Source organism: Carcharhinus amblyrhynchos, unplaced genomic scaffold, assembly GCF_965287045.1.
Source record: "Carcharhinus amblyrhynchos unplaced genomic scaffold, sCarAmb.v2.hapA scaffold_39, whole genome shotgun sequence".
Taxonomy (NCBI): domain Eukaryota; kingdom Metazoa; phylum Chordata; class Chondrichthyes; order Carcharhiniformes; family Carcharhinidae; genus Carcharhinus; species Carcharhinus amblyrhynchos.
Window position 1 is genome coordinate 2473279 of NW_027649780.1, and position 16164 is coordinate 2489442.

At 40.4% G+C, this 16164-nt stretch overlaps 1 gene segment (V, D, J or C); it reads left to right on the top strand.

Moving 5' to 3' along the window:
• Nucleotides 1-4625: 4625 nt before the first annotated feature.
• LOC145363513 (Ig heavy chain C region-like) lies at nt 4626-8951 on the top strand. The segment is given in 4 exon segments: nt 4626-4845; nt 5805-6113; nt 7625-7933; nt 8560-8951. Coding segments are annotated over 4 exon segments (1230 nt in total).
• Nucleotides 8952-16164: the final 7213 nt, after the last annotated feature.

Genomic DNA, 16164 nt, shown 5'->3' on the forward strand with positions numbered 1-16164 from the left:
ATTACAATTGCGCAAAGTGCAGCACATTTTAAACAAATATTCATAATTTTATTTTAAATGAAGCAAAATAATATACTGGTCTACATTTGAATCGTATGACTGCTTTGTTCAAGTTTCAAGTTAATTTAGTTAAGGTTCTATCAATAACAAGATACAATTGAGAACGATGTATAAAATTATTAACTAATTTTTCGTAAAGGGGTTAAATTTCATAGATATCGAAATGGGATTTAATATGGGTACAACTTCAATTAAAATAAAATATCACTCTCCAATCCTGAGGCGTGTTGAAAATTAAAGTTAACGCTCGTGATTGGATGGAATATAATAATGTTGAATTAATCAAGAAAGCAATATATTTCTTAATCAGCTGCCCACAGGTCCATAAAATGTTTCTGCGCATTCAGTTAAATAACATTCCAGTTTTGCCTTGGCCGTTTCAATTATTGCATTTAATTCTGAAATTATTTTTAGGAAGCTGTCATGTGTGGGCGTAAGCTTCGTGGGCGGAAGTGACTGCTCTTGTGCTGTGTTACCTTTCGGCCATTGTTCTTTTATTATGTTGATGAACAATAATAGTTTACACATTGTTTGTCTTCCTTAATTCTGCTGCTCACGCTGTACGATAAACATGAGCCTTAAACATGCGAAAGCACAAGGGCTTTTACATAAAATGTACTCATCTCATTGCATTTTTCAGTTTAGAAAGGAATCTTAAATCAATTTATTATTCTTGGCTCAGGCAGGTGGTCGTTTCTGTTCATTATTGGAACCCTGTCTGGCTAATAATGCGGACATGGTTCAATACACTACTCTTGTCATCTGCGTAATGCATTCAAATGAAATTAATGTTGCTTACTGCAATTGCATTCACAATAATCAGTGTAACTCTAAGAGAGAATAATTTATCTGAATTATCTGACAAGTTAAAACTCAACAAAAAGAAAGAACAGCACTTTTAATTGTCAAATAGCTCCCTTATATAACATGCCTATTTTTAAAATTTTATTCCAGGGAGTTGGCTGCTTTTCTTTTTTTAAAAGAAGTACATTTATAAGTAAACCAGCTTGTTTCAAATGAAATTTCTACTCCTCTCTAAAATTCTTGTAGAAATGTAACTATGACAGGAAGTAGTTTTGTATTACTTATTATTGTTCTTTTTTTTCTGTCGTGTGCTCACGGAGAATTAGCACATTCCCTGACTGGCAATTAATTTTTTATTTCATTCTCCATTACACTGGGTTGTTCATTACTATCCATTGTTTTCGGAAGCTTGTCTCGAATCAACGTACAAGTTTGACCTTGTTTGAAAAGCTGGTGTGAAAACACCAGAATGTGAAATGTGAACATAAAGTTTCGATGCAGAAGATGAGCAGAAACAGAAATAATATGTTCAATGTTTCCTTTATCATTGTCGACATTTCTTGATTGTTAAATCTAAATTGAAGTTTGAGATAACAACACAGCCTCGAGGGAGTTGAAAGACATTTTCCATTGTTCTATCCGACCCTACGTTGCTTCACAGGACTGTGCAAAGGGAAATTTAAAATAATGTCTCTGTTCTGTATCTATCTTTGTGCTGTCTGCTCTGACAATCTCAAAGAACATTAATCTGCAGCAAACCAATAGGGTATGAGTGCTTCGAAATATATATGCAATGATGAAGGCTTAATTTCCTCAGACGAAATAGCAGATCTCTAATAGTATGCGTACATCTACCGAAAAACCCAAGATTTTGATGATGATAGTTTAATACTTGCAACACCAGATACTTATTGAATCGGTCTGGCCTAATGCACAGCCCACTTTCAGGGCATTTTCAGGAACTGGCTACATGTCATAAAATGTTCGGAACAAGATTTATTTTACACTTAAAATATCATAAGTGCTTCATGCTTTAAATGCTCGAAACAGGATTGTTTTTACAATTAAAATGGATAGTTTGTTGCTTTATTCGCTGCATAGCATACACTATGCTGGACATATGTTATGGTTGATTATAAATGCAGCTTATTTTAATTCCTAAAACGTACTTCGATAATTATGCTTCTGTATCAACAGCCTCCTTATACGTATCTGTATGCATAAATTGCAGTGCGTCCTTACATTCCTGTATTGTTCTGCAGTTTGTTCCAGTCCACCGAGAAATATTTCAGTCTCTCTAATGTTCCAACACTAAATTCGATCTCTTCATTATGCTTTTCTACTTTTGTTCATTTCTACCAATTTAATTTACGTCCTGTTCAGGCACGCTCATGGGCATATAACACACCGCAATATCAAATGCTTCAAGTAGTAACCTGTCCGACGTTTCAACAATGTTACTATTTTGAACGAATGTGTGTGCCAAACTTGGAACGTTGAAAAAAAAAGAATAATTAAATGGGCAATTTAAAATGTAAATATCAGTAATCTAATTTTGGCATTCGCATATGATTAGTATTATCTATCTGAGTGAGCAAGACATTGAATTGCCACAGATAATCAATCAGCAGAGCAGAGTAAGTTAAAGTCTCAATGTAGAAAACTTCCTACAATTCAAACCGATTTTCTCTTCCGATTGGATCCAAAGTTTGATTGTTGGCATTAGGCCACGTAACAGCTTGCAGTTGAAACTCTTAACTATACTCTGCAGGCCATGTTTTAAAGAGCACTCAAATAATTTCTTGCAAGTGCCAATAATTGATTTACAATAAATAGAAGAATTTTGAGTTGTGAAGTGTTCGGCACAGGAATTCGGAATATTATTTTTTTCCACATAGGGGAATTTGTAGGTAAATGTGTCAGTTACAAAACAAGAAGCCAAAGGTTGAAAGGCGAAGGTTTGAATCAATATTTCATCACATTTGTTCCGTAGATCCTGGGATGCACAAACAGTGATCAAGGCTGTGAATAAAATCCAATGAAGCTGCATACAGATTCTTGTGACCAACAATGCACACCTGCAATTGAACGAAATTGCTGGATGCATAATACAGTTTTTTTATTGGTCAAATAACATTTTCACATGAAATGAAAATTCTTGCTCATACTTTCCAAACGCTCTATAACGTAATTTAAAGTTGAGACTGGGAAAGGATTTGCTGGGGCGTGTTGTCTGATGATTCAACCATACTGTACTGCGTCATCCAAATATAACTCCTAAAAGAAACAACTTGAGTTTTTTTTGCAGCGCTTTCTACTGGTAGAATGGCTCAAGAAGATGCACAACAGGTTTATCAGAGTCATAGAGTAGAGTCATGGAGATATATGGCATGGACACAGGCCCTTGAGCCCGAATCGTCCATGCCAAACAGGGTTCCTAAAATGAAGTAGCCCCATTAACATGAGGTTGCTCCATATCCCTCTAATCCCTTCTAGCTATGTACCTGCCAAAGTGCCCTTTAAAATTTGTAATTGTATCTGCCTCCAGCAGTATATTCCGTATATATACCACCCTTTGTGTGGGAAAGTTGCCCCTTAGGTACATTATAAATCTTTCCACTCTCATATTAAACCTACGCCCTTTAGTTTTGGAGACCCCTACTCTGGGGTTAAGACCTTGGCTATTCACCTTATCTATGACCCTCATGATTTCATACACCTCTATTAGGTCACCCCTCATCCTCCAACTCTCCAGGAGACAAAGTCCCAGCCTATCCTGCCTAGCTTCATAACTAGAGCCTCAGAAGATACGATCCTGGGATTATGTGCTGGTCTGTTCCGAGCAGTTGTGGGGGTACTTTCATTGGGATAGTGCACGAAAACCCAGCAGGAAGCTCTCAAATCCCAAACCGGTAGCTGTTGAGATACTAATACATTCTGGAATTGAAAGCTAGTCTTAAGGATGGTGAAAATGAAACCGTCACAATTGTCGCAAATTTCATCTGGTTCACTGTTCCGCTCTGAGAAATGAAATCTGACATCTTGACAATTTGGACCACATGTGACTACAGACCCAAATCAGAAATGTAGTGGACCCGAAGCTACCTCTGAAATGGCGGCTTATTTAAAGGGATGCATGAATGCATAACAATACTGGCCTTGTCGGTGCCATCTACGTCCAGCAAATGAATGCTATATTAACATAATTATCTCAATGTTTACTTTTTGGGTCTTAAGACACCAGATGCTAACTGATGCTCCTTAACATTTTCCAAAATGTTGCTGATGTAAAGGGAGTGATGGAAAAATAATTTCCGAATGACATTTGCGCAAATGATCCGGGAGAACCTAATGTAGGATATAGGAAAGCATTGACATTATAATAAAAAGAGCACCAATAGCTGGAGAGGGAACAGGGGAACATTTGTCCAATTTAACTGGCAACAGAGTGGCCCGATGGATTGAATTTCTCTATTCAGAATTGCGCCTTCGCTTGTGTAAACGTTTGGCCTATTGTGAATGTGTGCCCTGTCAGGGTGTATCAACTCATAAATAACAATCATGATAAGAAGTTTTTTGAATTAAATTTTGCCTATCCTAAAACATCGACAATTTGCTGATTTCATAGCACAAAGCAAAGTGGTAACTTCTTGACTTCACCTTCGCCCCTAGCAAAACCGTCGCCGCCCTCCCTCTACGCTCTCGTCTCCTCCTGTGAACACACAGACGCTGCCGGCTCTGTGACCTTCGGTTGTTTGGCGATGGATTACTCCCCCGAAATCAGTAACGTTTTATGGAAGAAAGGTGAAGACGCGATCACCTCTGGAACGAAGACTTACCCATCAGTGCTGAACAAGGATGGAACCCATACCCTGAGCAGCGAGTTAACCATCACTACATCAAAGATAAAAAGCAACACCATCTACTGTGTGGTTCACCGCAGTGGGACGGTATGGAAGATAGAAATGCCAGGTTCGTGCTGTGGGATGTAGATGATTGGGTGGGAGGGGGGGGGGGGGGGGGGGGCGGGGAGGGGGGGGGTGCGGAGCGGGGGGGGTGGATGGGTGGGGTGGACAGTGTGGTCAGCAGATTGATTTTATTCAAATTGTGGAACACACGGATTAGAATGGACTGAGAGCATTATGTGTAGTTCAGATTCTGGCATCGCGCTTCCAGTTGTGCGATTACTTCTATTCTAAACTGCATACTTATTGCACTGCATACAGTTCAGGTCTCCACATTGCGCAAGGTGTATTGTGCATTGTCATCTTTACATCGCACTTAATACATTATATGTCCTCCTATTCTTCACATTACACTTGGTGATAGTTGTACATTTCTGGTTTACATATTGCACCTAATGAACTATGTGCAGTTTTGGTTTGTACATCGCGACATAGCGTATTGTCTACAGTTCTGGTCTCCAGGTCACACGTAGTGCACTGTGCATTGTTGTGATCACCAACTCACTTCTATGATTGCAGCGAAGAGTGTTTCGTTCCTTACCACAACTACAACATTCTATTTGTTGTTCCACGTCAGGGGCATGATGCTGGGAATTTGAAAACGAGTAAACCTACTTACAGGGGCATTAGTAATTCACAGCACATAATGTTGTACTGTTTTCGGTACGTCATAAAAGGCTGAAGTGTGGCCGAAAATGGTCTTCAGACTTGTGAAGTAGATTGGAAGATTCGACCAAATGCAATATTTACTTATGTAACAGAATGGCTTCATAATATGCAATCCTCAATTCAAAATCTTCTTTACATAAAAAGCGAGCTGAATGTGCAAGTGTTTTAGGTGACACTTCACATAAATCATGCTCGGTGAATACGAGTTGATCCGTAAGACAAAATGTAAGGCAAGTGCCGTTTTACAGTTTTGAATGGTTTGATCTGTAGCAAAATTAATTGTTATAAATGTGCATTTTCTTGAAGGGACTGAGATTCATCACCCAACTATTCTCCTCACACTGAGTCCCACTGAAGAAATCTTAAGCAGCAGATTTGCAACCATTGTATGTTCAATCGTCGATTTTCGTCCAAATTCAATCAATTTGAAGTGGCTGAAGAATGGTCAAAACTTCAACTTGGGCATCGTTACATCTGCCTTTGAAGTGAACGGAAACTTCTCAGTGACCAGTCGACTGACTGTCCCTGCTGGACAATGGTTCAGTGGCACGGTCTATACGTGTCAGGTCACTCACAAAGACGCAACTCAAAGCCAGAACATTACCAGACCCAGGGGTAAGAGATACAAATCGTGGAAATTTAAGATCACAGGGATTTCTGTCAGCCAAAAATGCGTGGGATTCCTCCGGGTGCTCCAGTTTCCTCCCGCGGTCCAAAGTTGTGCAGGTTAGGTGGATTGACCATTTCAAACTATCCACTGGTTTCCAAATATCTGTAGGTTATGTGGATTAACTATGGTAAATGTGCGCTTTAACGGAAATGGAGTAGGGGTAGGGTCGAGGTAAGATGCTCTTTTCGAAAGTTGATGTAGACGCCATGGGCAGAGTAGCCATTTTCTGCACTCTGGGGATTCTATGAAAATTATTCACTGCCCTAGAATTAGACATTTTTGGCAATCCTGTAGTACATGTCTGCTTCAACAGTCAAATGTAACTTTACTTTCAACGGTGTATTCACCAGCATCAAATTACCCTAAAAACATTTAGAAGCCAAACAACGTCTTCGACCTGGTAAGATGCTTTTTTGGAGAACCGATGGGCTGAATGGTCTCCTTTTGCATTGTATGGATTCTCATGTTCTGATTGGCTTTGGGAAATAACATAACATTAAGGGTTCCCTTCGGCGAGGTCCCTTGGGAAATTATACATCACACCGACAAAGCAGACGTTCTCCAGTCTTAACATTTCAATATAAGTCGTCATCTTTCACAATACAGAACTACCCATTACCGTATTTCTGGTATCAGTTCACATTTTTGGTAAGAAATCCAGAGTGGGAATTTAACCCACATTCTTTCTGAGTTAGAATTAATCAGTATCCGTGATTCCATTTTCTCAAAACACAGCATGAACTTCTTGGTCAAACGTTAGTGAATCCGTTAGGAACCGAATGTTTCAGTTTTATCCTAATTTTATCGTAATTTGAAAGACCACATCGAGAATGGTTTGTGTCTCCAAAACTTCACGGTACACAACTCCAGTTGTAACAATGAAATGTACATTGTTTCTGCCTCTGCATTCATTTCGAACAAAGCGATGGCAAAGTTGTATAGATTAGATTTATTTGACTTAAAAAGAGTAAAAGGTGATCTTATGACTGCAGCCAAGGTGATATTGGCAACAGTTTTCTTCACACCAAGAAAACACTCAACTTTAACTCCTCCCATGAATCGCTGTTCATTAAAGAAAATAGACAGTTAAACATTTTGGATAACAGCATCGCTCATTGAATTGTTCCCTATTTGCTGAAATCATTCCATTAGTCTTCGATTGAGTGGCATCAGAATGATACACTAAAACAATTTTATCAGTATGTATTCAAAAAGTTTGCAAAGGGCATTTGATTTTTTTTTCATTGCCGCTGACTTTCGGTGGAAATATATAAGGAATAATATTCAATTGTTGAATTGTTGAAAGTATCTGCGCTTCAAATACTACTGGCATTAATCAAATAGGGAGATGTTAAATGTCACAAATAGACTTTCATTGTGTGAGAGTGAAAGTTGAGTACCAGTTTTTATCATTGTGAAAATGAATACCTGATTGACTTCCATTTCTGCTTCCTAGGTGATCCCGGGTGCACCGATCCTGTAATTACTCTACTGCCACCGCCAATAGAACAGGTCTTATTGGAGGCCACAGTAACTTTAACCTGCATCGTGACTAATGCCCCTTATGGAGTCAACTTATCATGGACGCAGGAACAGAAGACTTTGAAATCAGAGGTTGCCCTCCAACCTGGAGAGGCTCCTGACAGCGTGGTCAGCAAGTTAAACATTTCAACACAAGCCTGGCTGAGTGGCGCTCATTTCTACTGCGTGGTGAGCCATCAGGATCTCCCGACTCCATCAAGAAATTTCATCAACAAGAAACAAGGTGAGCAGTGAGGCTGAAGTAATAAAAACGCCATTGTGTCTATTTTCACCACAACTGAAAGGATTTGCTGTTAACATTACTTGAACATTCTGATTGGTAATTCCAGAAAGTAAAACCAGTGGGACAGTAAATGATGCACTTATGTGGAAATGTGTAGCGAAACGATTTAGGCTAGCAAATGTAGAATATTATATTAGTGTTTGATTATGTAAATAGGAAGAACCTGGTGCGGAGCTTAAACACTAGAACAGCGCTGTTGATCCGAATGACATTGATGTATGCTGCAAATTTTATGAAACTTTCTGCTCCAAAATCTACGAGCGGAATCTTCCATCCGTGTTCGACTAATGGTCGGAAAATTCCGCCCTAGATCGACGGACCATTCCGTGGACCGCGTCCCCCGCAGTATAGTTCACGTGCTGGACGGCACGAGAGAATTCCACCTATATTCTGAGAGCAAAGGATAATATTCAACTCTGTTTCAATCTGAATACTGACCAAATTCCAAAGTGGAATACTGAAACCCTTAAAGGTTAACACTGAATACCTTTCTCTCACATCGAACACCAACTTCCCCGTCGCTGTAATTCACCATTTTAATATCATTTATTTTACATTTTCTGCAGGTCCAAATCCGCGGGAACCATCCGTCTCTGTACTCCTGCCCTCGGCAGAAGAAGTCTCCACTCAGAGATTCATCTCCCTCAGCTGCTTAGTGAGAGGTTTCTCCCCCCGAGAGATCTTCGTCAAGTGGACCGTCAACGACAAGCCGGTGAATCCCGGGAACTACAGGAACACCGAGGTGGTGGCGGAGAACGGCAATAGCTCCTTCTTCATGTACAGCCTGTTATCCATTGCAGCAGAGGAATGGTCCAGCGGCGCTTCTTACTCCTGTGTGGTGGGACATGAAGCCATCCCCTTGAAGATCATCAACAGAACAGTTGACAAATCCAGTGGTAAACCGAGTTTTGTTAACATTTCTCTTGCACTCATGGACACGGTTAATTCATGTCAGTGAAAAGGATTTGGGTAGATATGTTATTCTACGAAGGTTAATAAAAACATTTCTCCATTTATGATTTAGATGGACAAATTCTGAATAAATTTGTTTTCCGATTTTGCTAATGTTATTCCTGATTAATTAAAGTCAGATATTTGCAACCGTCAGACCCAAGCCTGATACAACCAATGCTTCAAGTTCAGATACACCCTGGGGTAGGTTGGAGACAGAGTAAAGAGAGGTCGTTACAACATTCTGCACATTAATTAAGCAACATTCCTCTCACTGAGGTGAACCCTGACAGTTTTCCATTCCAACAATTAAACAAAGCAGCATTTAGAACTCATAGTTTCAGAATCGCTGATTCTCCATCCTTTGAACACCGTTTCAGCTTCATGTTGCCACATCACACTCACTGGGAGCGGAAGTGAAGGTCGAGTTGTATCTCCGCTGGCCCAACAAATAGGGAATGAAGGGTATTAGAAAACTGATTGAATTTCCACACGCACAGCAAGGGGAGGGGAAAGCACCCCTGCAGTTACCCAACACAAAGAGGGGAAAGGACATATGTGAACACAGTGTACCTCAATTTTCCCAGTAGATCTCAGGAAAGACATTGGTTAACCCAATGCTTCTCCAGTTCCCCAAACAAAGAAAATAGAAGGGAAATTATTAAACGATCAGAGGGAGGGAAGGGGAACCGTTACCTCACTACACGCACTCACCAAGTGAAGGATTTGGAACTGATCAGGCTCCCTATCGTGTGCATTGCATCCGAGGCAGTTTGGGCTTCCTGTACTCACATTTCAAACTTCAGTTGTGCTAATGTTGCTGCAAATGATCTATCGAAGCAACATATCGGGCTGAATTTTATAGCTTCATTCGCCCCAAAACTGTAAAATCCGGCTGAGTTCAACGGACTTTTCTCTGGTCCGCCCCTCGCCCACACCGATTCCCGAACACACACACGCACGCACACACACACGGCCACGCTTTATAATACACAGGAACACATTCACACAAAGTCAACTATCACAGACACAAATACACACTTCAGAGGCATACGCACACACGTGGGTACACACGCGCGCACGGGTGCACACACACACACACACACACACACACACATACATACACACACACATCACAACAACCACAGACACTGATACAGGTTCACAGAATCACACATACATACAAATTAGTGTACACAGTCAAAAAGGCGCATATATAGACACAAGCTTTTTTTCATTTATGGGACATGGGCATCGCATACATCAGTGCAAACACCAAAACAAACTCACAAACACACCAGCGAATGTTCACAGGTGCACGTCAATACGTGCACTAACACAAGTCCACACAAATACACACAAACATAAACAAACACGCAGATGCATGCATAGACACACGCAAACACTTGCACAAAGGAATACACTCTCTCACACACCCCAATAGAAAATCATAGACACACGCAAAGAAACAAATATTTCGCACACACATAGACATATCTACACAAACATTCACACAAGGTCAGACAATCACACGCAAGTGATCGACACATACGTAGACACATACATAAATACAAGGCCAAGCGCACATACATGTACACACAAGGTCTCTGGTGCACACACACATTCACACAAGAGAACACATAGACTTGCACACACAGAAGTACACACAGAGGCACAGTTCACATCCACTCACACATAAACTGATGCACATGTTCGCAGACAAGCACACATAGGCATACTGACGCAAAGGTCACGCACACCTTCTCATTAAAGAATTTCCCTCACAAACATGAACAATTTCATAAAATTTCAATGACAGAAAAGACACATACACTGATATAAACACACTACCATGCACAGACACTGACAACAAGTCACCAACACACCGGAACATTTAAAGACAATCACACAGAGTGGGCCAAGGTAAGATCAAGCAGACATGCACAACCACATGTAGACCCGCAAACAGACGCATGTATTCAGTCACAAGATCATACACACTCTTGCAAAATGTCACAAACACACACAAATACGGGTGCACACACACACACGCACACACACACACGCACACACGCATACATACACATACACTCTCAGAGACACACAGACACGGTCGGATAGAGGATCACAAAGAGACACGCATACACACATAGAACACATGAAGACACAGGCATAAACATGCACACTGGCACAGGCTAAGGTATACATATTAATGCAAGGGATCTCTCTCTCTATCTTTCTATTTTTCTTTCTTTCTCTCTCACACACACACATGCATACGGGCACTTATTGACAGATACATTAACACCAGTTCACAAACATACACAATCGCATACATAGATTCATAAACAAAAGCTCACAGAAAGTCATAAGCAGAGATTTGCACGTAGACACACAATCAGAATTGCAAGCGTTCATATATCCACATACACACGCACACGCACATACACACACACACACACACACAAAGACGTTCACAACGCACCATTACAAATGTATTCACGCACACAATCACCGAGAGAAGAACATACAAGACACAAACACACGCATAAACACTCATGTTTGTACACGTGGGTACATAAAGAGAAATAGGCACGTAGTAATAAATATCCATCGTCACATAAAGATAACCAATGCCAGACAAGCAGCAAGAGTTAGTGAGGGATCACTTTGGGACCAGTGACCATAATTACATTCGTTTCAAGATAGCTATAAGAATGATAAGTCTGGCCCAAAAGTTAACATTCTAAACTGGGGCAAGGCCAATTTTACTGTTATTAGACATGAACTTTCTAAGGTTGATTGGGGAATTTTGTTACAAGGCCAAGGGAAGGTTGGTAAATGAGAGGCTTTCAAATTGTTTTAGCCAGATTTCATGGTAAGCACAGTCCTTTTAGATTGAAGGACAAAGCTGGTGGCAGTAGGAAACCTTGGATGACTCTCGATATTGAGACTATGGTCAAAAAGGAGGGCGATGACATGCATAGGCGGATGGGATCAAGCGGATCCCTTGAAGACTAAGTCAGTTCTTGGAATAGAGTTAAGAGAAAATTCAGAAGGGCAAAAAGGGAACATGAGATTGCTTTGGAAGATAAGGCAAAGAAGAATCCGAAAAGCTTCTACAAACTCTTAAAGGACAGAAGAGTAACTCAGGAGTGAGTACGATTTTTTAAGGATCAAGAAGGGCAGATACGTGCGGACCCACAGGCTATAGGTGAGATCCTAAATTATCATTTCTCATCCGTATTTACTGTTGAGAAGACATGGATGCTAGGTAATTTGGGGAAATAAACAGTGATGCCTCGAGGAGAGCAGATATTCAAAAGAAGGTACTGGAAATCTTAAAGCGCATCAAGATTGATAAAACCCTGGGACCTGAATGAAATGTATCCCAGGATATTTGTTGGACGCTAGGGAGGGAATAGCGTGTACCCTAGCAGAAATATTTGAATCATCGATAGCCACAGGTGAGATGCCTGAAGATTGAAGGGCAGAGAACCTTTTTTTAAGAAGAGAGCTGCTGCAGGGAAAAACAGTAGTTATCAGTAGCTGTCGTTATTGTCAGTTATTCGACATGTCACAATATCCATCACATATTCTACAGCTTTTGATAGTGTGGAATTCAAGAAAAGGGGACTTCCACTGTGGAAACATTGCCGTTTTGTGATAGGGACAGAATGGGGAATGTAAAGGAAGAAGAGTTGTGGCGTTAGTAGCACATAATGATTGCCGAGATTCGGTAACAGAATAAAATATTTGCATTGATAATAAAGGAAAAAGTGCAAACAATCATCTTGAGGAACATACATAGGAATATGTAAAGAACACAAAAGGGCGTTCTGGTTTGATAAACGACCTAACTATATTTCCTTGGTTATAATTCTGTAGATTCCACGGAACACACCTGGATCGAAGGCTATGAGGATGATTATGGCAGCACCCGGATAACCGCTTCTACATTCATCATTTTGTTCTTCCTCAGTATTTCCTACAGCGCGGCGCTCACTCTGATGAAGGTGAGGCGATTTAATCAAATCATGATTCAAGCAGATAGAAGCGGCCTGAAAAATCTCTAACTGCTTCAATTACAACAATTTTAACATAAATACTCAAGCTCATAAATATCTGTTTCAACATTTTTCCCTCTTTTACAGGTCAAATGATTGATGGTATTTCGGTCCACACACATTTTCTTCAGCTGCTTGTTAAAATCTCCGTATTCCGAATTTGAAATAAATCTTCTCAGAGACTCTAAAAATGAAATCAATTCAGTTTATCACCCTGAATCTCTCACTTGGGCAATAGTGCTCATAATTGTTTGTGCTGTAATTTTAGTTTATAATATCCCTGTAGGATATAAATTAGAAACCTTACAAAGTTCCTATCTAATATGATTTGTAAATAAGTAACTCTTCTCATTCCACTCTTTTACGTTGAACTGTTTTCCCTGGGTGCCTGCAACTTTGGTACAGAGAGTTTGCAGCTCTGTATGCAACGCGACGCTGATTTGTTATTGTTACTATTATTAACTTTGAAATAAACCTTTCTGCAAAAAGGTACTTTCAATGAAAAAACAAATGTCTGTGATTTTGTTGAAACTATTTATCTAAGGCTCTTGGACAGCTCCATTATCCCGATTAAGCCTTTTCCCCCTATCCCAGGGAAGCAATATTCATCAGTACTCCCTGAATTGATTTGCAATCCATGACCTGATTGCAAAATAGACGTAACACCAGCAATCTTCCCATCCATGTAAAGGGAGCTTTAACGCTTCCTTTTTTATCGGCTATCACCATGGGTGGAATGTTTGCACAGCGAAGGTAACCTCGACAAATTCTCTGATTTGTTAGAGTCACGTGTCAGATAATTCCAAGTATCAGGTGTCCTGATACGTCAGACGCCAAAGCAGTAGAGAGTGTGTAACTTCCTGAACCACGCTAACTGCAAACATTCCCAGAGCGAGTTCAGCACGGACAAGTTAGATTGAAGTTTCTTCTACGTTGTCAGACTTTTAAGACAGCTAAGCCACAGGCTAGATATAAAATCGATAGACAACAGGGTATCATGTTAGATTTCAGAAGAGAGGGGGTATCTTACCCAGAATATTGTGAAGCACAAACCTTGTCAATTATTCCATGAATTTGAAGTTTATAATGCATTCCAGGAAGCACAAACCGAAACAAATCCCAACTGCGAGGGCCTTCCTGACTTCTCAGTTAAACCCAGATATCGGAATTGACCACGGACCCTGAAAAGCACGTGACACAGAAATTCTGCGTTTTGTAATTTATGTTAAACACACAGGCAGATACTCTTTCTTCATGTTCTGTTACATGAGTCTACTGCACACTTCCCAGTAAACACACACTGACACTCTACATCCACATGTTCTGGAATATTTATTAGTAATCTCCAGCTATCTTCAATGATGAATGTTCTCCCTGATTTGTGATATCCCCACGCATACTATCTCTCTGAACTTACTAAACATCGCCCCAGCGGCCGGCAATCGGCTCCATTCCCTCTGATACCATCGCCCTGCATTCAACATCACGTCAGGAATATTTTTTCTGCTCCATTCCCTCCAATGCCACCTCCACGAATCCAGTGAATATCACTCTCCCGATTTCACCTCCTTTCAGTTATTCTCTCAGACATGTACTTAAAGCCTCCTGGTCAATGAAATGTTAGCAAAAGTGCAGACCCCACTAACGCCCATATTTTCCCAGCACGACGAAGTTGTTAGTCTCTGAAATCGTGGAGTTTAAGGTTGAAATTTACTGATTTTTTAAAAATATCGTACATTCAAGGAACTAAGAAAGGTTTAGGTGCACTTCTGAACAGCTCGGAATCATATTTTTGTTTGGGTGGGGTTTATTCTTAAACTACTCTTCCCCCAACGCCCTCTTCCATTCAGGAGATGCGTAATACCCAAGCGACGTTAATCAACCTCCATTCGCATTTCCATTTCCGGTTTCTCAGTTCCTTTCTGCAGGTTTGGACCGTCTCATTGCATGCAGATTCCCTTTAATATGCCATTGTCTCACTCTCTCGGATTCACTGTCCTCTGACTGGAGTCACAGGCATTAAAAATTGCAACAAAAATGGACCTTTCCTCAGCCTCTGCATATATCATCTCACACTAGAACAAATTGAAAATGACCGCACAAATAACTGGCATCCAATTTACGCTTCTGGATTTTGGGGTATCCTTCCATTTACCGCTGCTAGTTTCTTAACACAATCCTGAGTCAGCGATGGCAGGCGGGATAAAATTCACCACTGATTGGATCCTGGAGCCAGGTCATGACCACCCGCTTCTCACACCACGTGATGCTATAAACAACCAATCACGGTGTCGTGACCTACCCAATGTATTGTGCAGTCATCCACTCCAGGTCCAATTAGCGACTGCCCTGTTATTGTGACGTCATTCCACAGCTGATCTTCAGTGAAAGGAAAACTGGATTGTAAATGGAAATCCCCCTGCTTCAAATCCCATTTAAAGTGCTAACTTAAACAGTCCGCCATGTATCCATATCTTAATGGAAATAAGTTAACAAATGATTGGTGCTCCTATAGAAAACGAGTCAGCAGAAATTACATCAAAAAGAAGGAGACGATAACTGAATTGAACAGGTACTTAAGATCAGTCACCACGATAGATGATAAAAGCAACATTCGATAAGCCGCAATAAACAACGAAATGAATGAAAGGGAGGAACTGAGGAAAATTAGTCACCAGAGAAGTGATACTTAGTAGCTTGTTGGAGCTGCCAGCTGTAAAGAGCACCGGTTCTGATGGACTTTATTCTAAGTTACTCAGATATACTGTCGACGATGCAGTCGATTTAAAATTTCCCAACGGCCTAGATTGGGGGAAAGAACCATTGGATTCGAAGATAGGGGATTGAATCCATAATTCAAAAAAGGCAGACATAAAACGGAAACTATAGGGCATTTAGGTTGACATCGTTCTTTCATCCCAATCATTACCTACGTCCAAATCTTCCTCTAACATCTTTAGTTCTACCTCTCAACATCCAATCCCACCTTGTTTAGTATTATTCCTGAACGTGAGTGTAGTACATTTGGTCCCCTCAACCAAATCAGTCATATTTATTGTGGAAAAGCTGGGAGCAAATACTGATACTTAATGTACTCCTATACCCATGACCTGAAATAGCAAGAAAGATATGTTTCTCCCTTTATTCTGTTTT